Source organism: Mauremys reevesii, linkage group 2 (assembly GCF_016161935.1).
Source record: "Mauremys reevesii isolate NIE-2019 linkage group 2, ASM1616193v1, whole genome shotgun sequence".
Classification (NCBI taxonomy): Eukaryota; Metazoa; Chordata; order Testudines; family Geoemydidae; genus Mauremys; species Mauremys reevesii.
Genome location: NC_052624.1, coordinates 109,794,728 through 109,821,762, shown reverse-complemented (window position 1 = coordinate 109,821,762; position 27,035 = coordinate 109,794,728). Strand labels below are relative to the sequence as shown.

The 27,035-nt window shown below is 42.7% G+C and overlaps 1 protein-coding gene across 1 annotated transcript in view; it reads left to right on the top strand.

Moving 5' to 3' along the window:
- Nucleotides 1-27,035, top strand: part of LOC120397277 (transmembrane protein 245-like) — a 132,827-nt gene that overhangs the window by 27,444 nt on the left and 78,348 nt on the right. The window contains exons 6-7 of the mRNA XM_039522976.1: nt 7,604-7,773; nt 26,721-26,825. Coding sequence (XP_039378910.1) covers nt 7,604-7,773; nt 26,721-26,825 — 275 coding nt within the window. The remainder of the gene's footprint in view (nt 1-7,603; nt 7,774-26,720; nt 26,826-27,035) is intronic.

Below are 27,035 nucleotides of genomic sequence, written 5' to 3'. Positions count from 1 at the left end.
GCAGTGTTTAGGCTGCAAAGTAAATTAATCAGGAAATGCAATAGTTTTAAGATTCACATATCAATGTTAACTCACATGGTATAATTTTTAAAAGTATTTAATATAAGCAGAGACTAAGTACAAATCACTTTATCTACAATGTGTATTAACATTCTGTGGGAATGTGAATTTGATTTGCATTATTTTAAATTGCCAAATTAAAATTGTACTTGCATGATTTTTTGATTCTTCTTCGAGTCATGTACCTATATGTGCTCCACTGTAGGTGCGGCCTAGGATTGGAAATCATCATCAGTGCCTGTCGGACTGCACATGTGTGAGATGGGGGAGATACACCATGAGCTGTGTATATGTAGATAGATATATAAAGTATAAAAAAAATAGTACTGTCGTCCCCAGTTCCTTCTCTACTGCCCTTCGTCTGGGATGGAATCCACAACAGAGCTCGCTTCTCCTTTTGCCCAGTTAGATAGTGCCTTACCTGTTACTTTTTTAGTGTAGTTTAGTAGTTATTTCCTCCCTTTTCATCCTCTACTTTTTTTTCTTTTTTTTTTTTAAATTGCTTTTATGCCTTCCTACCCTCTCTGTTAGTTTGTAGCTTAGCTTTTTGTTTCCCGCTTCCCGACCAGGAAGTTTTTTCCCTCACCCTTATGCCTGTATCTCCTGGGTTTAAGATGTGCGTTTCCTGCTGGTTTGCCTTCCTGGTAATGGATGGTCATCCACAGGGCATTTGCTGCCGGAGAGAGGGATGTGTCCTGCAAAAGCGTGCTCACTGCCACAACCTCACTGTCAGGGTCAGAAAAGACTGGGACATTCAGTTGCGACTTCTCATGGAGAAATCTCGGCGTCCTGCATCTGACGCTGACCTGGACGCTTTCCCTGCATGGCTCTCACACTCCACTAGATTGTCCACCGATCCTCATTTGCCACGCCCTTCTAAAAGAAAATCTTCTCTTTTCCACTCTGAAGAGAAATAAATGAGCTCCCTCATCACCGTCTGAGACATTGCCTGCCAGAACACTATTTCCTGCAAGGTCAGTTGCCTTGACATCTCTGGAGAGGGGACATAGCTCCAGGGCCCATCCAAGTACCTCAGGTGCCAGAGCTAAGCAAAGTTCTAAAGACCCTAACTGGACAGACCTGCAGCCCTCGGCACCATCTCTTGGTGCTGGGGACAGAGACACAAGACGTTCAAGAACAGTGCCAACCGTCCCGACCAAACCAACTGTGGGTATTGTGGCGTTGACAGCTCTACTGCTACAATGTCCATTTCAGCGCCAAGCAAGCCTTCCACACATCTACTGGCTGCTCAGGAGAATGCACCTCTCCCTAGAGTGTAAATGCCGAGAGAGCGATGGGTTGCTCACAGTACACTCTTGATTGGCACTATGATACTTGGTGCTGTCACCAGAAGTCCCCTACCAAGCACAGACACAAGACTCCTCAAGGGACTACATCTTCAACCAAACAATTTTGAAGGTGAGCTCGAGGCCCTAAGAAGCCTCCCCCTGTTCTGGTGACATCAACCATCTCCAACATCCCACCAGTTTGGCGGCCACTTAGACCCTTTCTTTCCATCATGGGGGCTAATTACCTTGGACAAGTAGATTCTAGAGATCAAGGAAGGATATTCCGTCCCTCTTCAGTGACCCTTCTCATGAACCCATTCTTAAAACGCTTGGGGTTATTCATGAGCTTCATTTGTGTCTGTCAGCCATCACGACCTTTCACTACCAGATAGACAGACACTCCTCCTTCACCCACCTGCTCATGAAACATTTCCTAAAGGACTTGCAAAATCTTTACCCTCACATATAGGATCTAATCCTGGCTTGGGACCCTGGCCTCGTCCTATACTCTACTAGACCTCCATTTTGAACCAATGGCAGCATGCTCCTATGTTCATTTATCTATGTAAACAGCATTTTTTGTTGCTAGCACCTCAGCTCGACGGGTTGGAGAAATTTGAGCTCTTATGGTATACCCCCTGTTCACAGTTTTTCATAAAGACATGGTTACGCTACATCCTCATCCCAAATCTTTACTCAAGGTACCATCCTCTTTCCATCTAAATTTCTTTCCAAAGCCGCACAGCAACCAAGCGGTGGCAACATTGCTTCATCATCATCATCGGTGATCTCTCGATTCAAGGATGATCTCTGCCACAAATTTATATAGGGGTCCTGAGATGACTCAAGAGTCTGATCCTGGAACCACAGGTCTGCCTGCAGTATGTACAAACATTTCCTAGTGAGTCAGCTGCCTGCTGGGAGAGAGTTCTTTCTCCCCACTCCCCCCTTCCTTTCTTCTCTCTCTCTCTCTCTCTCTCTCCCTCCCTCCAGCGGACTATTGCCTGATGGAGAATATGGCACCATTGAGGTTGGTTGGTGGTTTGCTTGTCCCAGCTTGTGATGTTCACATAAGTTTTCTTGAGATACGCTTTGTGTCTCTGTAGTGTTTCCTCTGACCATCACAGGATCTCTGACTATGGGTGAGCTGAGAGTAGAGCACTTGTTTTGGAGGCGAGAGTCTGGCATCCTCACCCAATGTCCAGCCCAGCAGAGTTGATGTATGAGGATCATTGCTTCAATGTTGGTGACATTGGTTTCAGTGAGGATGCTGGCGTTAGTGCAGTGATCTTACCACTCAATGCAAAGGATCTTCTGGTGGCATCGTTGGTGGTACCTTTCCGACTGTTGAGGTTCTGTTAAGTCACCCAGGTTTTAGTATCCATAAAGGAGTGTAGGAATAACAGTTGTCTTATAGACCTGGATCTTGGTGTCCTGCGCTAGGTCACGGTTCATGAAAACACGTCGGAGCAATTTCCTAAAAGAAGCACTTGCACACTGGATCCTGTGCTGGAGTTCACTGTTTTTTGCATTTTGAGGAAGTTGGCTACCGAGGTATAAGTAGTACTCTATTGTTTCCAAAGTCTGTCCCTCAATAGTGATTTGTGGTGGGTCATGTGCAAGGCCTGAAGCAGGCTGATGGAAAACATCAGTCCTCTCAATATTGAGAGGGAGTCCTAGGCTTCACTAAGCTTGTGCAAAAATATCCAGTGTGGACTGAAGGTTATTTTCAGTGTATGCGACGGTGGCACAGTCATCAGCATACTGAAGGTCAGTAACGGATGCCCTGAGGACTTTAGACTTCAAGCGGACACGTCGAAGATTTAAAAACCCGCCCATCCATTCCGTATTGAATGTCATCTCCACTAGGGAGGAGATCTTTAATGAGGACCAAAATGACTGCTAAGTCGATGGAGAACAGGGTTGGGGCAATAACGCATCCTTACTTAATCTCAGTTTTGATGACACAAGCGTCTGTCTCCAGGCCATTACAGAGAATGGTGGCAGTTATCTGATCATGAAGAAGCCTTACCTCCTTAATAAATTTTTGAGGACAGCCAAATCTGGCCAGCACCTTCCACAAGGCTTTGAAATTGACTGAGTTGAAAGCCTTTGTCAAATTGATGAAGGCCACGTATGGGTCCTGATTTTACTCCCGAGACTTTTTCCTGGATTTTGTGGGAAATGAAGATCATGTCAGTTGTCCCACGGGATGGTCTAAAACTGCAGAGATTCTGGCAATATTTCCTCAGCAAAGCAAAGTCATCGGTTTAAGAGGATACGGGTGAGAATTTCCTTGCTGTAGATAGCAAGGCAAGTCAGAATTTGGAAATTGACGCATTATCTTTCCTAAAGATTGCGAGTGTTGGTATTTCTCAAGTCTTCTGGAATCTTCTCATTCTAGCAGATATGAAGATAAAGTTTCTGGAGCTTCCTCACCAGTTCTTCACCTCCAAACTTGTAGACTTCAGGTGTTATACCATTTGGCACTGCTGCCTCGTTTTTCTTGGTTTGTATAATGGCTTGTGTTACTTTTTTGAGGGCAGCGGGGTCAGCAAGAGATTCTTTCATGTTGTTGAGGTATAGATTCAATAGTGGCATCAGAGACAGTTGACTCACGGCTCAGGAGTGACTCAAAATGCTCCTTCCACCTGGCTTTGATGGCTTCACTGTCCTTAAAATAAGTCAACCCATCTTTGACTAACAGTGGTGTGGGACCATGGGAGCATGGACCATAAATGCCTGTTATTGCCTGAAAAAAGATCCTCCTGTCATGTTTTTATCAGCTCAAGCTCCTTGGTCTTTTCTTACCACCACTTGTTTTTGATGTTGCAGGTTTTCCTTTGGGCTTTAGCCTTGGTTGCTTGTATGACTCTTTCTTCTCCAGATGTAATGTCTTTTTTTGCCATACGAGATGAGCTTTTCTTTTTCTGTCAAGCAAGCCCTGAATCTTAGCATCATTCTCATCAAACCAATCTTGGTGATCGCAGGTGACATAGCTGATGGTCTCAGCACATGCTGAGAGAATGGCAGCCTTTAATCCCTTCCAGAAATTTTCATTATAGTCATCAGCTGTGGAAATAGTGGCAAACCTCTCTTGGAGGCACTGCTGAAGTTTGTCCTGACTCACTATGTCCTGAAGGGACTTGACATTGAATTTCTTTCATACTGATTTTGCCTGCTTACGATGCCTTGAAGCGATCTGGAAATTCATGATAGATCTAACAAGGCCATCGTCTGTCCAACAGTCATTGATTCCATGCATCTCCCTTGTGATGCGCAGACACCCTTCCGATCTCGAGCTCTGACAATAACATAATCAAGAAGGTGCCAATGTCTGGACCGAGGGTGTCTCCAGGTGGTCTTATACTTCTCACTTTGTATAAAGATGGTGTTTGTGATGACCAGGCGATGTTCTATGCATTTGCTCAGGAGGATTTGCTGTTGGATTTGCCTTTCCTACGCCTCCTTTTCTGATAGTGCCATTCCAGAGATCTGACTCATACCCGACTCTAGCATTAAAATCTTCGAGGAGAATGATCTTGTTCTCCTGGGGAATGTTGGCAAGATCTGTATAGAATTGTTCGATATACTTGTCAGCATTGAGTATTGGAGCATACGTGCTGATGACAGCAGCAGACTCGTTGTTGCTGAGCTTAAGATGAAGAGTCTTAAGAGGTTCATTGAGTCCTACAGGAAGTTCTGTAAGCTGACTGACAAACTTATTCTTAATTGCAGAACCGACACCATGAGTGCCCCTGTCCTTTGCAGATTTCTCATTCCAGAAAAAGGTGTAGCCTTCACCACCTCCTCTCAGTTGACCTTCATCCATGCACCTTGTCTCACTCAGGGCAGTGACGTCAGTGTTATAGCTCACAAGTTCCCTAGTGACAATAGCAGTTCTTCTTCTTTCCGGTCATACATTATCTTTGTTATCTATCAGGGTGCGAACATTACATGTAGTGAAAGTCACTGTCTTTTTATAATTCCGACTGCAGGCAGAGTGATCCTACTGGATGTGGTGAGACAGCCTAGGTTTAGGGCCCCTTTTCTAGTCCTCTCCCCATGCAGGTTTAGCAGAGGGGATTCTAAAGAGGACTGCTCAGTCGCGATAGCCACTGCCAAATTACATACGTCTCAGTCCAGGTGGCAGACAACCATCCAGCTACCACCACCTATGTAAAGATTAGTGGTGAGGGACTGCCCAATTCACTAATCCTGTCCCTGTCACCACTAGTCTGTCGCTGAAGGGTTTGGAAGGTTGGAAAGAGATTTTTCCTGTGTTAGAAGCATGCGTGTGATTTCTTTTAATGTTGGGAAGCTGGTGCACCTACAGCGACCACACAATCATGACAAGCTGGAGGTCTGGGGCCTAGTGGCAGGGAAAGTCCGTGTTGACTAGAGATTGCCAACTTCAGTCTTCATCTGCTTTCACAACCATTGAGATCTGAAGACCCTCTTCCACCTGATCCACTGTTGAGGGCTTGGTGGATTGGAGAGTGCTTTGTCTGGGACCTCACTTCAGACCTGCTTGCCTTTGGAGACCCTACCAGGAACATGGAGCCCCCAACCAACATAGCTCTGAGGATTATTGCAACACTCAAGCCCCTTCACCACAACAAGGTGGCGGTCCCTGAACAGGCAACATTGCACACCCTGAATGTCAGACGAGCATTAGCTTTCTACATAGAACAAAGTCTTTCCATAAATCACCATGCTTATTCTTAACAGCTGAAAAATAAAGGTGTGGCCATCTCTAAGCAACCCCTTTCCAAGTTGATCTCGCAGTATATACACCTGTCCTACCAATTACACAATCAACAACCTCCTCCTGGAACTAGAGCATATTCCATCCACTCGCTCGTCACCTTGATTGCCTTTCTCAGTAATGTTGACATTTGCAAAGTGGCCATGTGGGCATCAGTGGATGCTTTTAGCTATCACCATGCCATTACTCAGGACATCGCAGCAGATACTCTACTAGGACACACTGTCCTATCATCTGCAGTAAAGGCCACTCTGAAGCTCCAGCATTACAATTAGGGGCCCTGCTTTCTAATCGTATACAATGGAGCCCCCTTAGGGACATCACTTGAAGAGGAAGCTTACTCACCCTGTGCAGTAACTGAGGTTCTTCAAGATATGTGTGCTCCACTACCCGTCCACCTCCCCTCTGCTTTGGAGCCGAAACATAAGCTCTGCAGCAGAGAAGGAACTAGGCGGGTGATCGGACGCACAGCGAGAGATGTGTGTGTCCCGCTCATGGCATGAGAGGCAGGAGGTATGCATGTGTGGTCCGACAGGCACTGCTGGTGAAGATCTCCGATCTGAGGTGCAGGGGATGTTGCCACACTTACGGTGGAGCACCCATAGGGGGACACATCTTGAAAAACTGCAGATACTGCACAAGGTAAGTAACTTTCTCTTTTTTAATCTTCCTCTTATTTTAGAAGAGAAACACAGGGTGTTGCAGCTGATACACGATGTAATTGAGTAAAAGAAATATTGAAGATTTGCTTAGTTATAAACTCTTTTTGGAGTTGTCGAATTGTATGTGTTTTTTCCCCTGCCACTCTTAGTTTTAAAATGAATTTTGTAAAAGAAAAACATGGCACTATGGAGTTACAGAACTCTGTAGTACGTCATAATTAATTAAAATCCTAACCAAAATCTTTTTATTGCACCTGAACTGATCATTTTTTGCTGAACTGTAACTTTACATTTTTTTCTAATTTACCTAGCAGTCTTGAGACATATTTGATGTTACAATTAGCTGTGTGCACAGCATGTTCTTACTGATTTAGTATTTTTCCATAAACGAAAAGTATTCCTTGTATTTGCCTAATTCAAGTTGTGTATGGATTTTACTGAAAGTTCCCATAATCTTCTTTGAGTTGATACGCAGTTTCAGTTCCAAAGGAGAACTTCTTTTTTAGAGATTTAAGAGCAAATGAAATCAGGATCGTTATGAGTTTGGTTGCAAGCTTACATATAGCTGTTCCTATTGTAAACATTATATGTATAAATAGATATACGCTTTTATTTTGCCTAAGAAGAAAGATGGCTGAACATGGTTTGTCTGCAAGTAAATGGCCACCTGTTTTTAAAAAGTTGATGTTTAGTACTGTTTTGTGGTGAGGAGTTTTAATTAAAACAGTTTGATTTTTCTAACAATCTCTCACAGTGGAGTGAAAAATCCTGATGTGGTGCACTTCTTAAATCCTAATCCTTTTTCTCTCTTTTTTTAATTACAGTTTGGGTTGTTAAAAAACTTGTGGTCCACTTTGGAGTTGTAAACTTCATGGCAAAACGTTGTAGTAGTTGGTGGCATGTTCTGGAAAACTTTGTGAAGGAGCGGCAGGAGGCTCTCGCTCCACGGCCAATCAGAGGGCTTGGAAGGGTCATGCTAAAACTTGACAGTAAGGTATTTCAATTTATTTTCTTAAGCCATAATTCTGAATAAAATTTTCTTTGTTCTTTGTAAACTGTGCTCTAGAAAGCTATAACTCTAAAATAAGTGTCTGCCACTCATAAGCACATTGTTCTTTATGTAAAAGTATATCTTAGGCCTTGACTATGCTTGCTCTCTTGAAGGATATAGCACATTTTTAAACTGTGTTATAACAATGTTTAGCTCCCTTGACACTAAGATGATGTCTACATACTAAAAAAAAGTAGCTCTTTAAAGTTGTTAGCTTAACATGATTGTCTACTTGGATGTTAATGAGGATTTCCTATTTTACAATTCTTTTAAGTGATGGTGCAGATGATAAACTGAAGGTACATAGGTGTTTGGGAGGGGAATCCTGATCATTTTGAGCTAACCATTTTTTAAAAAGCAACATTTTTCATTGTGTAGATAGGACCTAAGCTACTTCAGCTACATTTGTCTTTAAATTCTGCAAAAGCATGATGGTTAAACACAACTGTTTGATAGTGTAGAACAGACCAATGTATTTACTGGGAAAAAAACTGTAGGGTGAGGGTGGGTACTCTTGGGAAGCTACTGAATACAGCACTGCCTATATTCTTTTGGTTTTCTAAATCTGTGGGTGCCACATTTCAGGAATGATGTGCAGAAATTGGAGAAAGTCCAGAGGAGAGCAACAAAAATGATTAAAGGTCAAGAAAAGATTGAAAAAGTTGGTTTGTTTTGTCTTGAGAAGACTGAGGAGGGACATAACAGTTTTCAAGTGCATAGAAGGTTGTTACAAGGAGGAGGGAGAAAAATGTTTCTCCTTAAGCTCTGAGGATAGGACAAGAAACAATAAGCTTAAATTGGTGGTTTAGGTTGGACATTAGGAAAAACTTCCTAACTGTCAGGGTGGTTAAGCATTGGAATAAATTGTTTAGCGAGGTTGTGGAATCTGTCATTGGAGATTTTTTTAAGAGCAGGTTAGACAAACACCTGTCAGGTATGGTCTAGATAATATTTATGCCTGCTATGAATGCAGGGGACTGGACTAGATGACCTCTCGACATCTCCTCCAGTCTTATGATTCTATTGAAACAGTTGATTCTGTGGTGGTAGATAGGAATAAATGTTTCAAAAAATGGAAGCATGTGATGCAAGTTAGTCTATTTCTAACACTTTTGATAGTGTGGTACTATAATAGAACAAAAGAATAGCAAACCCTCATTTTCTTTAAAAGTAAAAGCAAGGTGATTAACCACTTTAAATCTGTTTAGCAGTATGTTTAATTTTAATCTTAGAGTTTGGAGGCCTGCTTTCCCTGAAAGCCTTACTCACTACTTTCTGTTAGCAAGAGGAGGGGGCTGAGCTTCAGCACCAGGAAGCAGCAGAGACTCTAATGTGAAGAAAACAGGCAGCTGCTGCTGTTTTTTAATATAAACAGCTGTCTAAAAGGTATAGTGGTGATGCTTGCTTCTTACAATCTGGCTCGTGGTGGGGCCAAGAAGTTGTCCCACTACCAAGAGCAAGAGATGCATTGAGCAGAAAGGTGTCCCATTCCACCCAAGAGAATCTGTAAGGCTAGGCAGGGGCCTCAGAAAGAATATTTTGTTTTCCCTTCGTAAGTTAAACTAATAAACAACTGAGAGAGGGTGTAGGAGAGAGCTGCTAGTGAGCTGAGAATGTTTTCAGCACTGAGCTCCCTCTTGAAGCATTCCTTTGATCTACCAAGGGGGAGCTGTGAGAAAATAGTCTGTTCAGCTTTCCCCCTACTTCAGGCCCTCTTTTTCTCCTACAAGGAAGAGGGGGCATACCCCACCCTGAGAGAAGGACTGCATGAGGAAAAGGGAACACAAGCATTGCTGCTTATTCTCTGTGCCTAGCACAAGAGGTCTTGATCCATTACTTTGGCTCCTAGGCACTATGATAATACAAATAATAAACCAGGGACAACTGAGAGGCTCCGGAGGCAGCAATGAAACCTACTTGTGCGTTTCATATAGGGCCTAACTTGATTAGGAAAATTAGATGTTTTTAGCAAAGTTGGTTTTACTGTCACCTAGTTCTGCTCCTTCTGGCACTGTCCCTGCTGCTGCTAGCATCTCAGAAGAAGTTGGGAACTTCCGGGGGGAAAAAAAGATCCCAGGTGTTCTCCTCTCCCTGCCCCTACAATATTTATACAAATATGTGTATATTTTACTCTCACATTTGTAATTAGTCCAAAATCAGTGGTTTGCTTCACCCTAACACACACTTTAAAAAAAAATCATTGGTTTCAGTTAATGTTTAAAATGGTGATTGTATAGTTTTGTGTTATTTCTGTTGGGGTTAATAAGGATAGCTCTTTAATGGCGCCAGATGGTGTTTCCTGTCCACTGAATGATTCCACACATCATTCCAGACATCTATAAATCAGGATTGTACTGATGTTTCCCTTTCCTAGTGAGTATTTTTATTAACTGCAGCCAAGATTGTTTTTATTGTATTCAAAGGCATATAGTCATTTAACTATTCTTGATAGAGTATAGGAGAACTTGATGTGAATGATACAAACAGGTTGGGCAGCCCTTTTACCATACAGAGTCAAGTGTTAGTGTACATCAGGCAACATACTAGTCTTACAGTTCAAACACATCTTAGCAGAAACATCTACCAGATTATGGAAATATGTATAGCCATGTCAGCATGAATATAAAGAGCTTCCTAAAAAGTACTGAGAAAGTGAATGCAGTTTTATTAAATTTTACTTCCTCAAATATTTGGGTTAAACCAAAAAGGGCCATATTTTTTAAAAAATAACTTGATTGCTGGAGTAGAAGCAACAACATTTTGGGGTATATTTGTCAGTATTACAATGGGAAATAAGGAATGAGTTTTAGTTTAGAACATATACTTAACGCTATTGACATTTTCCTCCCTATCAGTGCTGAAAACTGGAAGTCCTGTTTCCAGGCTATTCTATCTATCATTTGTTGTATTACTTTTAGAATGGAGAAGAGAAAAAAGAGAGAATCTGAATGAGGGAGGTTATGCTAGTATCATGTTAATTTCCCAGGCTAGAACTAGGACAATAATTTTCCCTTTGTCGTATTATTATAACCATTAAGGGGGGAAAGTAGCTGATCAGAATATCCTGTTTACACTGCTTGCTACTTAATGATGAAGAGATTCTTATATTTGTATGGGAATTTTCTACCAGTTTCTAGGCAAGTAAGATAAGGCAAGATTTTTTTGTTAAATCTATAAAACCCATTACCTTATTTTTCACTTATACACTATCCCATTTCCTGGGAAGAGTGAGTGGAAACAAATCAGAAGCTGAAGGCTGAGACTTTTGAATCTCTTTTGCACCTTGCCATTTCCATGCCTTGTTTCCATAGGAACAGGTGTACTTAAGCCACACGAGTATATGGGATAACTGCATACCTTCTGTTGTGTATTGTTTATTTGAAATCTTTGAATGCCTATGTTTAATTGTAAGCCTGTTGCTCGCTTAATCATGCTTTAATTTACATTCTGAAATTTTGGTTTTATTTGAAACATTATCTTAGTTCTTGTTTACATGAGGAATTTGTCCCAATTTCATCTATGGGTGGCCAGCCACTGGTGCAAACCCCAGCTGTAGACAAGAAAAAACACATTTTGTTCTGATAGGTTGTTGGAATTATTAATACGGGAATCACTACCGTATTTTCCGGCGTATAAGGTGACTGGGCATATAAGACGACCCCCTAATTTTCCAGTTAAAACATAGGTTTTGGCCTATACTCGCTGTATAAGACTACCCCCACTTCCGAGGCAACACCATTCAATAACATCAGATTTGATTTAAATAATTTTAATTAAAATGGTTTTGACTTACCGGTACTTACCGGGAGTCAGAGGGCTCTGGGCTGCCCGCTGCGGCGGGGAGCCCAGAGCCTTTTAAATCCCAGCCGCGGCCGGGAATCAGAGGGCTCTGGGCTGCCCGCTATCAGAGGGCTCTGGGCTGCCCGCTATCAGAGGGCTCTGGGCTGCCCGCTGCGGCTGGGATTTAAAGGGCTCAGGGCTCCCCGCGGCTGCCAGCAGCCCAGAGCCCTTTGAATCCCACTCCCCCCCCATACCTAGGGATGCAGGGCCAGCTCCACCGAACTGCAAAATCAAAACAGAACGTCCCTGTGCTGATACTGTATGTACCGCGCTGAGCCAGTCCCGGCAAGCGGTGTCATCTATTAATGCATACAAAGCCTGCTCGGATTGGCTGAGTCAGAGAGGCGGGCTATTACAACCTTTGCCAATCCAAGCAGGCTTTGTATGCATTAATAGATGACACCGCTTGCCGGGATTGGCTCAGCGCGGTACATACAGTATCAGCACAGGGACGTTCTGTATGTAGCCGAAGCTACAGTATGTTTATACCCGGCGTATAAGACGACCCCCGATTTTTGGGGGTTGTTTTTTAGTATAAAAAGTCATCTTATACGCCGGAAAATACGGCATTCCTTTATTAAATCCAAAGGCCAAATGGTACTTATACAGTTGCTCTAAACATGCCTCAAAACCCTAACCAATAAGCAGAATACTACATCCAAACAGTAACAAAACATTAATAAGGATTTGATCAAGATATTTATAAATGGATTAAACCCAGTGTTGCTTAGACTCCTATTGGTAGGCTCTAGCTTGGTCAGGCAGGTATTAGCAATGGACCCTTTAAGAGTTTACTTTTACAAACAAGTGATGTAATTGCAAATTACTAGCTTCAGTTAAAAACCAAGTTGAGACAATTCACTCTTATTTCCAGTCTTAATCCAGATAAGAGTTACAACCACCTTTCTTCCAAAGGCATTTCCTCCCCTCCTTCCTGCTGTCCAACAGTTTTCCCATTGCACCTGGGTTCAAGTAGGCTTTAACATTGGTGTGTGGGTTGGGGAAAGGCTGAGTTGGCTCATTTTAAGACAGATATCCTCTCTACTTTATTCTTTCTGGCCGAATTGCTTATTATTTTCAAGGTCTTCCTTCTTAAGAGTCAGGACCTTTCTTTACAACACACACATTTTCTTAACCAAATTTAAGCTAATTTTAATTCAATAATTTTATACTTATCCTACATGGAGCTTATCCTGGTTTCAAGCTTCACTGGTACAAGCTGCCGCTTTCATGGCGTACATAACTGATCTATAACTTCACTGGTACAAGCTGCCCACGCTTGGGGTTTGCATTGATGTATTTGTGATTTCTCACCAATGGCTGGAATTGAAGAAAAATCTCATTGAAGAGTAGGCCTTAGAATGAGTCACTCTCTGAGTAGTTTGGGTGAGAATTAGAGAGTAATATTTCTCTCAGTACAAAAGTAGATGTTTGCTTGTCAGAGAAAGGCTTACCACCTGAATTTATATGATCTGACTGAAGACAAGCACGTGTAAATAAGTGTTGGTTCCATGACCTCTTGGTCTGTAAATCATGCATATATAAATATGCATGTATTTTATATTCCTTTTCATACCAATTCTCATTGAGTGTGAATGCAGTAATACTAATAGGATAATAAAATTCATGTGTATAACAATAGGTAACATAAAATACACTTCGCATATATTTGAAACTATATCTTTGGTCAAAGTTGGGACCTCATTGCAATAAACTAGTGGATGAGATGCTGATTCTTGATATCACAATAATATCATACTGTTCTGAGAAAAGAACTTTCACAAGTGTTGCACTGATTTGTAAAATTTTGGCTTGCTACTGTTAATCTGTAACTATTCAAGGCATAGTGATGCTGATTTATAGCTGGCTTATTAGTGTTAACTTTTGCTAGAAAAATATGATAAAGTTTATATTCATTCACCGTACTCCTCTTTCTAAATATTACACATATTTAGTCTTAAAAGGAGTAGATTATCGGAAAATGTTAGTAAATATTGATTTCACCATATATAAGCTAACAGAAGAATATTTTCATAGATGATAATCAAAATTTACTCTTAGGCAAAGTAAGAAAAATGTTGCTTGAACTTATTAGTTTTTGATTTAAAGATATTTGCTTTGTATATTGTGACATGTAATGTTGAGTTTGCGTTTTAATGGTTATAAAGCTTTCGCTTTTTGAATTTGTCTGCTGTCATTAAATTACTGTTTTACCTTCCCATAGTTTCCCACAATTATGAAATCGTAAAAAGATGAAAAATAGGAAAAAAGCTTAAAATATTGATATCTGTTGAAATTTATATATCTATAGCTATATAAAATGAATTTTGCCACGCCCATGTATTTTCCTGGTAAATCCTAGATTATTGTATTACAGATTTCACTATTTCCTACTGTAGTTTACTGTTGGGTCTGGAATTATTTAATTTTCATTCTGTGGATGACTGTCTGCCTTCATTTCTATTCATACTATTACTGCATTCTTCAATAATCTTCCACTGTCTTCTTGTCTTTTTTTTCTCTCCTCTGTCTCCCTTCCCTCTCCTCCCCTCACAAGCTGTGGCACTGGCTTAATAAGAAGGTAAATAAAGAGATTGTGATTCCAACTAAAGGATTGTGTTCTTTTTGCAGCATGAACGCTTTTAACATGTCTTGCTCTTTAGTTCTCTCTCCCAATTGTTGTCTTCCCTCTACCCCGCCCCCCCCCCCCCATCTAAGCTACTGGAGGTCATATAACACCATCTGATCTATATATTTTCTTAATAAAATGAATGAATTTAGTTAAATGTCTTGTACAGCAGGATAGTGCATTAGCCTTTCTCCTTTGTGGACTTGGGTTCAAATAATTTTAAGATTTAAGAAAACTTTGATCTCTGACTAATCCCCATCTCTACACATCACAAAGCCAATACATAATTTGACTTGGTAGGCATTTTCTGTTCAGAGGAACTTAAGGGTGTTGAAGGTCAGGACTAGGGTAAGTTTACAAAGATGTGAGTAGAAACTGCCATAGCTCTTGCATTATGAGTGGCTCTAGTCAGTGCTATTAGGCTTTTGCCTTCAAAAGCACCAACTTAACCCACACATTCTTTTTCTTAAGGGAAATATAAAACACCAAATGACTCCATATTGAATCATTACTAAAGGAGATGAGGAGCACCCAAAGCAGCAACAAGTGGAAGGGAGGAATGTCCAAAATTGCTACTGTAGTTTAAAAGAAAATAATTTCCCCTCTATGAAGTTCATAGAAAAAAATAGCCATGTAATCCATGTGACACACAATTTCATCCTTAACTCACCCTGTGTTGCTGAGGTTCTTCAACTCATTTACTTCAGTTCTAAACAGGATTAAGCTACTACGCTCCTATAAATTGCAATGTTCATTGTCTATACTAGGAATTTACATTAGTGCATCCACAGTGGCTGGAATCTGGGCAAATCCCCGTTTTAGACAAAGCCTTAGACTCTGGTAGAGCATACCACCTCCACAGGAGCAGTAAGAGAGATGGAGAGGGCTGCCAGTGGAACTTGTATGAAAATCAAGGTGGGAGATCTTGCATCAAAAGTATTAAAATACAAATCTCAAACATAAAATTCCCCAACAGAAAAGCATTAGTCTAATGGTTGTAGATACATATTGATTTAAATGATTAAATGTTCAAACACAATGTATGAAGGGCAGTAAAGTTAAAAGGTTGTATCTTTAAAAAAACAATAAAACCATAATAACTAGAAATCAGTTAAACTTCTAGCACCAACTTCTATCCTCATTTACCTCAGTATTGGCGAGAAAATCCAACTAGTTATCACTGCATAGAAACTCGGTGTTTACTGTTGCCTGTACAAAGTATAGTAACATAGTCTCTTTGATCAGTCACATGACCTACAGCTGCGCTTGTAGACTGTAGTAGGTACCTGGAATATGATGGCTCTGGCCCGTGATGGGGTGTGTGTGTGTGTGTGTGTGTGTGTGTGTGTGAGTTGTATACCCAGTCCAAAGTGGAGCAGTGGATGGAGGAGGGGATATAAAGGCATTTTTTGAACAATTTGGGTAACAGTAAAAATGAGATTATAGTTGGGGTTGTCTGTGGAAAATATGTGGAGAATAATTAATGCATGAGATATGGTCATTTTGGCCTGAAACATGAGAATTGTAGAAGCAGCAAAGAGTCTTGTGGCACCTTATAGACTAACAGACGTTTTGGAGCATGAGCTTTCGTGGGTGAATACCCACTTCGTCGGATGCTTGTAGTGGAAATCTCCAGGGGCAGGTATGTATAAGCAAGCTTTTACAGATCCAGACTAACACGGCTACCCCTCTGATACTTGAGAACTGTAGAGTTTCATCTCCAGCACCCAATTAGTGGATGAGTTCCCTATGCAGAGGTTTTTCTGAATGTGTGTGGGACGGAGTATGGAGCAAGGAAGATTTGTCGCTTGTTATTGAAAGATGGATGGGGGAGAACAGTTAGAGTAAAGGATAGTTTGACTATCTTCTGACCTTTTGACATTTAGACTGTTTTAATTTCATCCTCCATTTCCTGATGTTGAAAGGATTGTGTCTGTACTACAATGTGCAAGTGTTTTTAAATTATAAATATGTATGTGCAACCATAAGTTGTCTTAAAGAAGAATTTCTGTTTGGGAATGATGTTACATCTCTGCAATATACCCACACAATGCACTGAGCTGCCAATGGAATTTTGGTCTTAACTGTACATTTTATGTGGGTAGGTTTACCCTAATTTTGCCACTAACGTGGCTATTAAAATACTTTAAAAAATAATAATAAAATATAATTTAAAAAAAATGTAGACCCATCATGTGCAGACTATAACTTTTAAAAAATTGAGGTATTTTTATTTACTTGAAAAAAGTACTTGAAACTACTCACCTTTCATTTCTTGCACCTAAATAGATATTTTGAACATTTATATCAAAATATTTTTATTTTGTAATATGTTAAGACTCCTGTGTATGCTGAGCAAATCATACATTTGTACAACTTAAATATAAAATCCAAAATCAGACTAAATTCTGACAGGCTCTTAATTTTATCAAATCTACAATTCATAAAATGCTGAGAAAGGGGGAAGATTGAAGCACAGAAGATTGGACTGCAGTTGTAAAGGCTGCTTTCCTTTTTATAACTTTTACCTTTTTATCCTTCCTCTCAAGGAAAGTACTTAAGAGGCTTCTCTCTGTGCAGTGTGAAACTAAAAATATGACCCATGGAGGCAGGGCAGGGTTTGAAATGGTTATTGGTAACTCTGGTTATTACGACGGGAGGATAAGAGCAAAGCTCTTTTACATAAGAGCTTTCTGTCAGGGACTGTTTTTAAACTGGGACTTTAGTGAGTAAGAATCACACAACTTAATATTACTTACTGAGCCCAAGGCATAGAAGAGATTGCAGTGGGTTAGCAAGACTTGCTCTGTATGGTATTGTTTGCAGCGTGAATCTTAAAAAAACAAAAACAAAAACAAAAACCCTTTCATTTTTGCTAAAACCAGTGTCTGTGCGCCATTGATAGCAACCTTGAGAACCTACCTAATGTAGACAGCTCCCCAGCTTGTTTGACCTGGCTACTCATCTGCACTTTTTCACTGTGAACCTGACATATCTGAGTAACTGACTTCACTGGAGCTAAATGATCCCTTTTTACAGTCTTAAAATAATTGAAGATGAAATCCTTACCAGAAAATATATCCAAGTTGATTTATTACTTTATTTTGGGGGGGGGGAATTAAAATAGACACTGAAACATCTGTGACTGCATAAAAGAAGAAAGACACTCATACTGGTTGTATTTTACCACAGATAGATATATATTCAGAGATTTGTCAATATATACACTTTGCATGTATAATATATAGTTTAGTATGTAAACATATATGAGAAAATGATCACTGAGATACATGTAGGTATTCTTTTAAGATGAGTTGACTTGATTTAAATGTTTATTTGTGAATAATGTACAGTGCAGTATAAAATATAGAAGGCATAATCACTCTCCCAATTCCAGTAAATCTAGATATGAGTCAGTCTTTTCAAAGCTAGTTCCTTGTACAAACCGTAGATTTAAAAAGCCACAATCAATTAAAATGTTCATCCCAATTACTACTTCCAAATAAATCTCTCCCAGTGAACTCATGAATGTATGTATTTTGACCCTGCTTTAGTTTTGAGGCATGATTTCAATTGTTCGTAATTTGCTTTATTTTTGAAATGTAAAGATAAGTTTATACCCTTTCCTTCAAAACCCTGACATTTTAAGATAGTTTTCATTGACTGCATATCAGAAATCCATATTTTTAATTTTTTTTAATGAGTGAATGACCTTCTGTAGCTTAGGAGCCTGTTTCTTTCTACTACTTGGCTGTCTTAGATGTCATGGCAACATTTGCTTGTAGCTATTGGCTAACAATTAAATTAGAAGCTAAAACTTTTAAAATACCGGAATAGCTGCTGACTAGTGTTTAGAAAGTGTGCGCGTGTGTGTTCTGTGCGCGTGTGTGTTCTGTGCGCGTGTGTGTTCTGTGCGTGTGTGTATTTAGGGGTAGGGCATAGAAAGGAAAGTCTATAAGAATGACCTAGAGAAATACGGACCAGATTCAGTGGTAAGTTTCAACTGGTGTAATTGATACTTTTTTTTCCCTACTGCCTCAGCATGAAAATTGAACCAACAGTGAGACTGAGGGTTTTGTTTTTAAATGGGAGATTATAGTCAAGCATGTATAGGAGCTGCTGGGGCTCAGCATTTTTGAAAAACAGGCCACTTTTATTGGTGAATAAATATGTATTTAGCAGCCATGTTTTCCACCCAGGTTTTGAAAGTCTTTATGCACCCATGTTTTTCAAGTCTTTACGACTCTCTTAATCTCTCACTTATTTACAGTGACGTAACCAACAGCCCCTTTTTCATTTTTTGTATTTGGCCTACTGACAATAAACTAGTCTAAACTAATGTTGAGTAGCCAGATGAAGGGGGTACAGCAAGAGTTAAGAAGAGGCTGTAAGTGAATTATTATTATGGAGAGCATGCTTTCAATTATACCTTATTACACCCTTCTGTTCTTCCCTTTTCAGCTTTCCCTGATGGCCTAACTGCAAGTAGCATAATATTAGACTCTTAGAACTTGTCTACAGTAAGGACACTGATGGTACTATCGGTTCAAGGGCTCCAGTGGGAGACCTACCTTCTAAGACTCTAGAGGTTTCCAGATCAAACCAACAGTTTACACAGTGGTAAAACAACAAAAGCCTCTAGATTTGTCTATGCTGAGTCACTTGTTGCTATCAGTGGTGCGGTTGCATCAGAGCTGGCATTGGTGGAAATCTCTCATACAGTTCCCTAATGTAGATATGACCATGAATTCAGTAGCCAGTGGGTCAGATTCAAAGGTGATATGTAAGCTTATGTGTTAAGTGGATATATATTTTTCACAAACTGAATCTAAGTTTAGCATACTAGTGGAGGATAATTGGAATAAGAGCTAAATTAAATTAATTTAGACTTTCTTAGATCCACTTACACTTGTCTCTGAATTTGGACCTGTGAGTAGAAGCCACAGCTTTTTTTAAACTGAGAAAGAAATAGCAAGGAAAGTTACATAAGATAAAGTGAACATTTAACTTATTTATAACACAGTATTTTTAAGGTACTGTATCCTTTTTATTCTTCTTAGAGTGCTTCCTCATGTCCATTCCATATTAGGTGTGTGTGTGCTCACAACATGCACTGGTGCCAGAAGCTTTTCCCTCAGCAGTATCCGTAAGGGACCAGCTCTGGTGCCTCCTGGAGCAGCGCGCACATAATGCAGTATAAGGGGTGCTGCCAGCTCCCCCTCACCCTCAGTTCCTTTTTGCCACCAGTGACGGTGCTTGAATGTCTGCTGCTTCAGCTAGTGTTGTCTCGAACTCTGTAGAACTTGTAGTATTGTGGCTGAGGGGTGAAAACATTATCTTAGTTGTTGACAATTACCCTTAGTAGGAGGCTTTAAAGTTCTCGTAGTTCCGAACAGGACTCAGCTGGGAGACGGGGCATGCCCTGATCCCCAGGCTTTAAGCCTTGCAATCGCTTCAAATGGCCTATGCCCATCAGCGATCCACATACCAGCTGCCTTAGGTGCTTAGGCGTAGGGCATAAGTGATAAGTGTTGTATCTGCAAGTCCTTCAAACCTAGGACAAAGAAGGAGTGCGATATCCATCTAAAAGTGCTCCTAAAGCCAGCACCGGTCTCCCTCCATGGCTCCGGTCAAGAAGCTGAAAAACACTGAGGGGAAGATCTCCTACCTCTCAGAAGGGAAAGGAGAGGGCTGGCAGCGAGCCAAGATGTGTGCTGGGCAGCTCAACACCCTCTTTGGGAAGTCGGACCCCAGCTCAAGTCGAGCGGTGCAACCCATCCCATACTTCGCCTATGACTGCAGATAGCGGTGCAGGCCTTAGCCAGCTTCAGGTGCCATCTTTGAGCGGCTCGAGATCCTGATGCTCCCAGTGCTGCCCACACTGGCTCCTGCAGTACCCTGGACTTGGGGAAAACACACATTGGGACCTACGCGAGTATCCCAACCTCAACGGCACCGTTCCCCATTGAGAGGGGAGTCCCGCCATCACTTGCCCACCTGAAGCCGTCACACCTTAGGACTAGAAAGGTAGGCTCAGTGGAGCCCTCTTTGGTCCCCGCACCAGGGGCAATGATCAATGGACTCGAGGCATACCTTGCTGGTAGATTGGCACAGCCTCTGAGGCATGCGCCACTCCACAAGATCTCCGGGACCAGCCTTGGCCGTCTGCAAGGGCCCAGTACCGATCACGGGACCGATTGGGGATCCGAAACCACCAGGCCCTTATCGCCCATCTCCAAGAAGGAGGTTGCCATACTCAGAAAGATCCTCCCAGCAACCGGCCAGTAGTAGCTCCCTGTCCCATTCGATGTACTGCTCGAGTAGTGTGAGGCATGGATCGCCATGTGTCCGATGCAGATCCACCAAATGCTGTTGGTCCCTGAGACCCCAGACAAGATAGCCCAGCTTGCTCGGACATGTCGGCTTCGGGACGCAGCGACTGGCACCGGTCAGACAAGAGCCACCGCTCTGTCCAATCCTGGTCGCCAGGTACCGACTGCTCTGCTTATAGCTCTGGCATGGAGCAAGGTTCCCTGACTGTGGGACAAGCCCTGGTACTTGCACATCAGCACCGAAACCTGTCCCCTGGCCTTAAGTGCAGTGACTAGTGCCATGGTACCCATGGGGGTTCACCCAACCTTCCCAGGCTGCTCAGTCAGTGTCGGAGTGGGCAGCGGCCTCAGTATCCCATCCCCCTCTGGTGCTTGAAGCTTCCGGGGGTAAGACCCCACAGTCCAGGAGGGGCAAGATGCTGGACCACCAATAAACGTAGAGGTTCCCGCAGCACCAGCATCGTCCTTGTCGTCGCCAGATGAGGCTATCACGGGGCCCCCTCACCCAGTTCTTTAAGATGATGCCAAAGTGCACCAGGAACTTTTGAGGAGGGTTGCTTCCAGCCTGGGGTTTCAGGCAGAGAAATTGGAAGAGCCCTCGGACTCTGTTTGATGTCCTCTGCTGCTCGGCCCCTGCAAGGTGGCCCTTCCCCTTCATGAAGGGGTTTCCAAAACCACTAATGCCCTGTGGCAGACCACCTCTTCCCTGGCCCCTATCTCTAAGAGGGCCGAATGCAAGTACTTTGTACCAATCAAAGGGCATGAGTACTTATACTCCCACCCAGCCCCCAATTCCCTTGTGGCCAAGGCAGTTAACCACAAGAAGAGGCAAGGACAACCCGGTGCCACCCCCAAAAAATAAAGACTGGAGGAGGCCGTATCTCTTTGGACGTAAGGTTTATTTGTCCTTCAGCTGAGAGTGGCCAACCACCAAGACCTCCTTGGCCGATATGACTTCAGTATGTGGCAAGCCGTGGCCAAGTTCAAAGGGTTGCTCCCTGAGGCCTCCAAGAAGGAGTTCTGAGCAATCCTCGATGAGAGAATGACTGCGGCCAGGGTGGCCCTCCAGACTACATCAGATGTCGCTGATGTAGCTGCCCGCATCATGGTTTCTGCTATCTCCATGCTTGGACAGCTATAACTTCCGACTCCTGGGTCCACACAGTGGATCAGGGTTATACCCTCCAGTTCCTTTCTACCCCCACTTCCCACCCTCCTTCCACGTCCCTCTTCAGGGACCCGTCTCATGAGTCTCCTTGCATAGGAGGTAAAGGGGTTACTATAGCTGGGTGTGGTGGAAGAAGTTCCTCTCAAGTACAGGAACAAGGGGATTCTGTTCCCGGTACTTTTTAATCCCAAAGGCAGTCTATGGCTCATCCTGGACCTGCAACACCTCAACAAGTACCTGAAGAAGCTAAAGTTCTGCATGGTCTCCTTGGTTTCTATCATCTCCTCCCTGGATCCGGGAGACTGGTATGCCACTCTCGACTTGAAGGATGCATACTTCCACATAGCGCTTTTTCAAGGACACAGACACTTCCTCTGGTTTATGGTGAGGCCCCACCACTACCAGTTTTCAGTCCTCCTGTTCGGCCTGGCGACAGCACAGAGAGTGTTTACCAAGTGCATGTCAGTGGTAGCGGTTTACCTCAGGTGCCGGGGTATCCAGAACTACCCGTACGTCAATGACTGGCTGGTCAAGGGCAGTTCTAGGTCTCAAATCCAAAGGTATTTTGCAGTGCTTCAAGCCACGTGTTGCTCCCTGGGCGTCCTGGTAAATGCAAAGTCAACATTAACTCTATCCTTTGCACTGGCACTAATCGGAGCAGTCCTTGACTCGACCTGCGCAAGAGCGTTCCTGACACTAGAAAGGTTTCGGGCCTTGACAGACCTCATCACAGAGGTGTCCCCGTTCCCCCTGACTACAGCCAGGGTCTGCCTGCGCCTGCTGGGCCACATGACGCCCTGCACATACATTATCCACCATGCCAGGCTCCGGGTGTGGTCCCTGCAGGAATGGCTGATGGCCTACTCCCAGTCCAGGGATCACCTGGAAAACATTGTGAGCATCTCCCAAGCAGTAGTCACCTCGTTGCGATAGTGGACCAATTGCGAGAAGGTCCTAGAGGGAGTTCCATTCAACATAACCCACCTCACTCCATCGAGTTGGTGTCGGATGCCTTGGCTGGGGTGCACACCTCAGAGATCTCCAGACCCAGGATATGCGGTCCCCAGAGGAGATGATGCTCCACATAAATGTCAAAGAACTCAAAGTGGTCCAATTAGTGTGTGGCATCTTCCTACCTCAGCTGTCAGGCAACACAGCCTCAATGTTCAACATCAACAGGCAAGGGGGAGTGCGCTTGTCGGCTCTCTGCCAAGAGGCACTCCGTATCTGGAGCTTCTGCATTGACCACGAGATCCACCTGGAAGCTTGTTGCCTCCCTGGCTTCAAGAACACGCTAGCGGATCACCTCAGTAGGGATTTCTCCTCTCACCACGAGTGGTTGCTCCACTGGGACATAGCCTACATGGTCTTCCAGAGGTTGGGGACTCCCCAAGTGGAACTGTTTGTCACCAAGCAAAACAGAAAATGTCATCGATTTTGCTCTCGGCAAGGACTCCCTCTCCGATGCCTTTCTCCTGTCGTGGTCAGGGGGCCTGATGTACACGTTTCCCTCGATCCCACTCTGCCAAGAGCCTGGCAAAGATAGAGAGAGAGTGTGGGTTATCATGATTGCCTCAGATGCCCTTGCCAGCGCTAGTTCGGTACACTCATGAACCTGTCAGCAGCCCCTCCCTGGCCCCTGCCCAACCGACTGGACCTGCTGTCACAGGACCAGGGTTGGCTCTTGCTCCCCAACCTCGCGTCCCTCTACCTCTCAGTGTGGATGCTGTGTGGCTGAACCCTGAGGAGCAAACCTGTTTGGAGGAGGTCCAACAGCTCCTTCTGGGAAGTAGGAAGCCCTCAACTAGACTGACTTACCTGGCCAAATGGACAAGGTTTTCCTGCTGGGCATCTGAGGGTGGCATCTCTCCTCACGCTCTTTCATACAGGCTGTCCCAGACTATCTGCTTCATTTGAGGAACCAGGGCCTGACACACTCTTCCATTAGAATGCATCTCGTGGCCATCTCCACTTTTCACCCGCCAATCCAAGGACAGACGTGACATGATGGTCGGATTCTTGAGAGGGCTCAAGAGACTCTTCCTGTAGGTACAGACTCCTGTCCTGCAATGGGATCTTAACTTGGTCCTCTCTAGGCTTACGGGCCCCTTTTGAGCCGCTGTGTTCCTGCTTCCTTTCCCACCTGTCATGGAAGGTCGTGTTCCTGGTGGCAGTGACATTGGTGAGACGAGTCTCTGAAATTAAAGCCTTCACCTCAGAACTGCTGTACATGGTCTTCTACAAGGACAAGCTTCAGCTGCAGGCCCACCTGGCCGTCCACCTTCCATATGAGCCAGGACATCTTCCTCCCGGTGTTCTGTCCCAAACCGCACAAGACCAGTGAAGAGAAGCGTCTTCACATGCTGGACGTCCGAAGGGCTTTGGCTTTTTACTTAGCACATACCAAACCTTTCCATAAATCAACTCAGCTCTTCATTGCTACAGTGGATAAGATGAAGGGCCTGCCAGTGTCCTCACAGAGGATTTCCAATTGGATTACCTCATGCATAAAGATCTGTTATGACCTGGCAGGGGTTCCGCCACCGCCAGCTGTTAGAGCCCACTCGACTAGGGCTCAGGCGTCGTCAGCCTTCCTGGCACACAGCCCTATCCAGCACATCTGTAGAGCCGCAACATGGTCCTCTGTCCACATCTTCACTGCTCATTATGCCATCACTCAGCAGACTAGGGACGACGCTGGGTTCAGCAGAGCTGTGTTGCAATCTACACATCTTGAACTCCTACCCATCTCCAGGGGTACTGCTTTGGAGTCACCTAACATGGAATGGACATGAGCAAGCACTCGAAGAAAAGACAGTTACCTTTTCCGTAACTGGTGTTTTTCAAGATGTGTTGCTCATGTCTGTTCCATGACCCATCCTCCTTCCCCATTGTTGGAGTTTCCTGCAAGAAGGAACTGAGGGTGGGGGGAGCCCGCGGTGCCCCTTATACCGTGGTATGTACGTGCCGCTCTAGGGGCAACAGAGCCAGTCCCCTACAGATACTGCTGAGGTAAAAACTTCCGGCATCAGTGCATGTGTGCGAGGACACACCCCTAATATGGGATGGATATGAGCAACACATCTCAAAGAACACCAGTTACAGAGAAGGTAAATGTTGGGTTTTTTTCTGTCACTGTCATCAAAATCCCTAAATGTATGAGAACACTGAAAGGGCAAAACTGAACAGGATTTTCTGTAGTTTCCTAGATAATAAATATCTGGGAGTTCAAGCTAGTTGGAATTTTTCAGATAACTGCCCTGCTGGCAGTTGACTTCACCACTATTACCAATGAGAGAACTTGAATGATTGCTGAAGTGTTTCAGGGTATGGTGGCAAACACTGAAAATTTCCATGTTCTCTCTGAGATTTTTGCTGGGTACTGCAGGTTCTTTGAGATTCCTTTTTGCAGAACATAGTACATCTCTACCCTGATATAATGTGACCCGATATAACACAAATTTGGCTATAACGCGGTAAAGCAGTTCTCTGGGGGGGGGCGGGGCTGCGCACTCCTGTGGATCAAAGCACGTTCGCTATAACGCGGTTTCACCTATAACACGGTAAGATTTTTTTGGCTCCCAAGGACAGCGTTATATTGGGGTAAAGGTGTATAATGCAGGAACTTGCAGAACTCAACAGTTACTTCTCTAAAGTGAGTGTCACACTGTATTCTGAATGGTTGCTTTGAAATGCCAACTATCTGCCTTGTGACAATGTGTGTTAAACAAGATGTCAATTGTAGCAGAGCCTAAGGGTGAAATCATTCATGTATATTAGGTGTTCAGATCCCCTGGTGGTGATCCAGATATAATTAGAGATTTAAAAATTATAACAATCAGTAATGGATCAATAAACCAAGTTCGTATGCAGGGATAGGGATCAGTAATAGAGAAAGAGCTCCTATTACTTTAACTTTTGACATTACATGACACCGAGGAAAAGAATAGTAACTAAAATTATCAGCACAACCACTGAACGTATAGCCATTTCTCATTTGGAAATATTGAACCTTCTGCATATTGCCTTTGAATTCAGTTCTGTTTTAAAGTAAAATTTTAGAGCACAGCTAGATTTCTCCTGCTAGTTTTTTTTTTTTTTTTTTTACTCGAGTGCTTTTTCTGACTTTTTAGCTACAAAAGCTGGAAAAAATAGATTTGCCCACAATAAGGTTGTGAAATCTTTATTTAATCAGGCCCCTTTAATGTTAGATTAAGTGCAGTTTACTCTTTTCTAGAGTGCTCTCCACACAGCCATGTAGTTAAGATTTTTCCCTCCTGAATGACGCCAACAAAACTTCATGAACCTGAAGTGGTGTGATTACTGGTTAGTTGTGATGTGTGTGTTCAGGCCATCTGCACTGAGTTCAGGTAAGGCTTGAGGTCTGCTTAGCAGCGTTAAAAATATCTAGATATCTCATTAGAGATTTAGGTGATTAACTTCAGCCATCCAAGTTTGCAAATCATGGTTGTATAATCCACACTGGTAACTTCCCAAATTTTGTGCAGATGATAGTGACCATAGGTTTCTCTGTTGCTTGAAGACAAGAAATTAATCCAGAATGTAAATTCAGAATTAAAATGAGTGCTAGCTTCTTTGGGTCTGATAACAAAATAATAATAAATTACTGATTGCTTTGCTGAGAGCTTGCTATGTGATTCACAGTAATGTTTAAATTTAATTTTCAAAATCACTTGCATTGTAACATTTTCCTTAGTTGTCATGTTAAACATTGGTTGTTAATTGTTCGTATCTAAGCTTGGGCATAAATAATACTTGCTTAGGGTCTGATTTTTTTCAGTCTTCTTGTAAAGAAAACTCCTGTTGAAATCCAGAATTGTCAGACTGGGCCAGTATCACTTGAAGAAAAAACTGATTATTTTTTTTTATGTCATGATTTGTTTTTCTTTTTTCTGAACAGATGATCGTGTGGTTGGAGAAAATGCTTGATAAAATAATTAGCATTTTCATAATATTTTTGCTAGTGATAGGAACCCTTCTGCTAGCCCTGCTCCTTACGGCAAAGGTACAGTGCACCAAGAATTATAATCAAAGTTGTTCTTTTAATCCCTTTTTTAAATGAAAATGTTACTGATGTTTGTGCTGCACTATAGAGCAGAAATGCTTTTGAAAAATATGTAGTAATCAAATGTTCTTCAATCTATCCTGTTAATACTATGTATAGATGAAGAAAAAATGTGTACATGCAAAGTGTTACCCTAGTCAAACTGTGAAG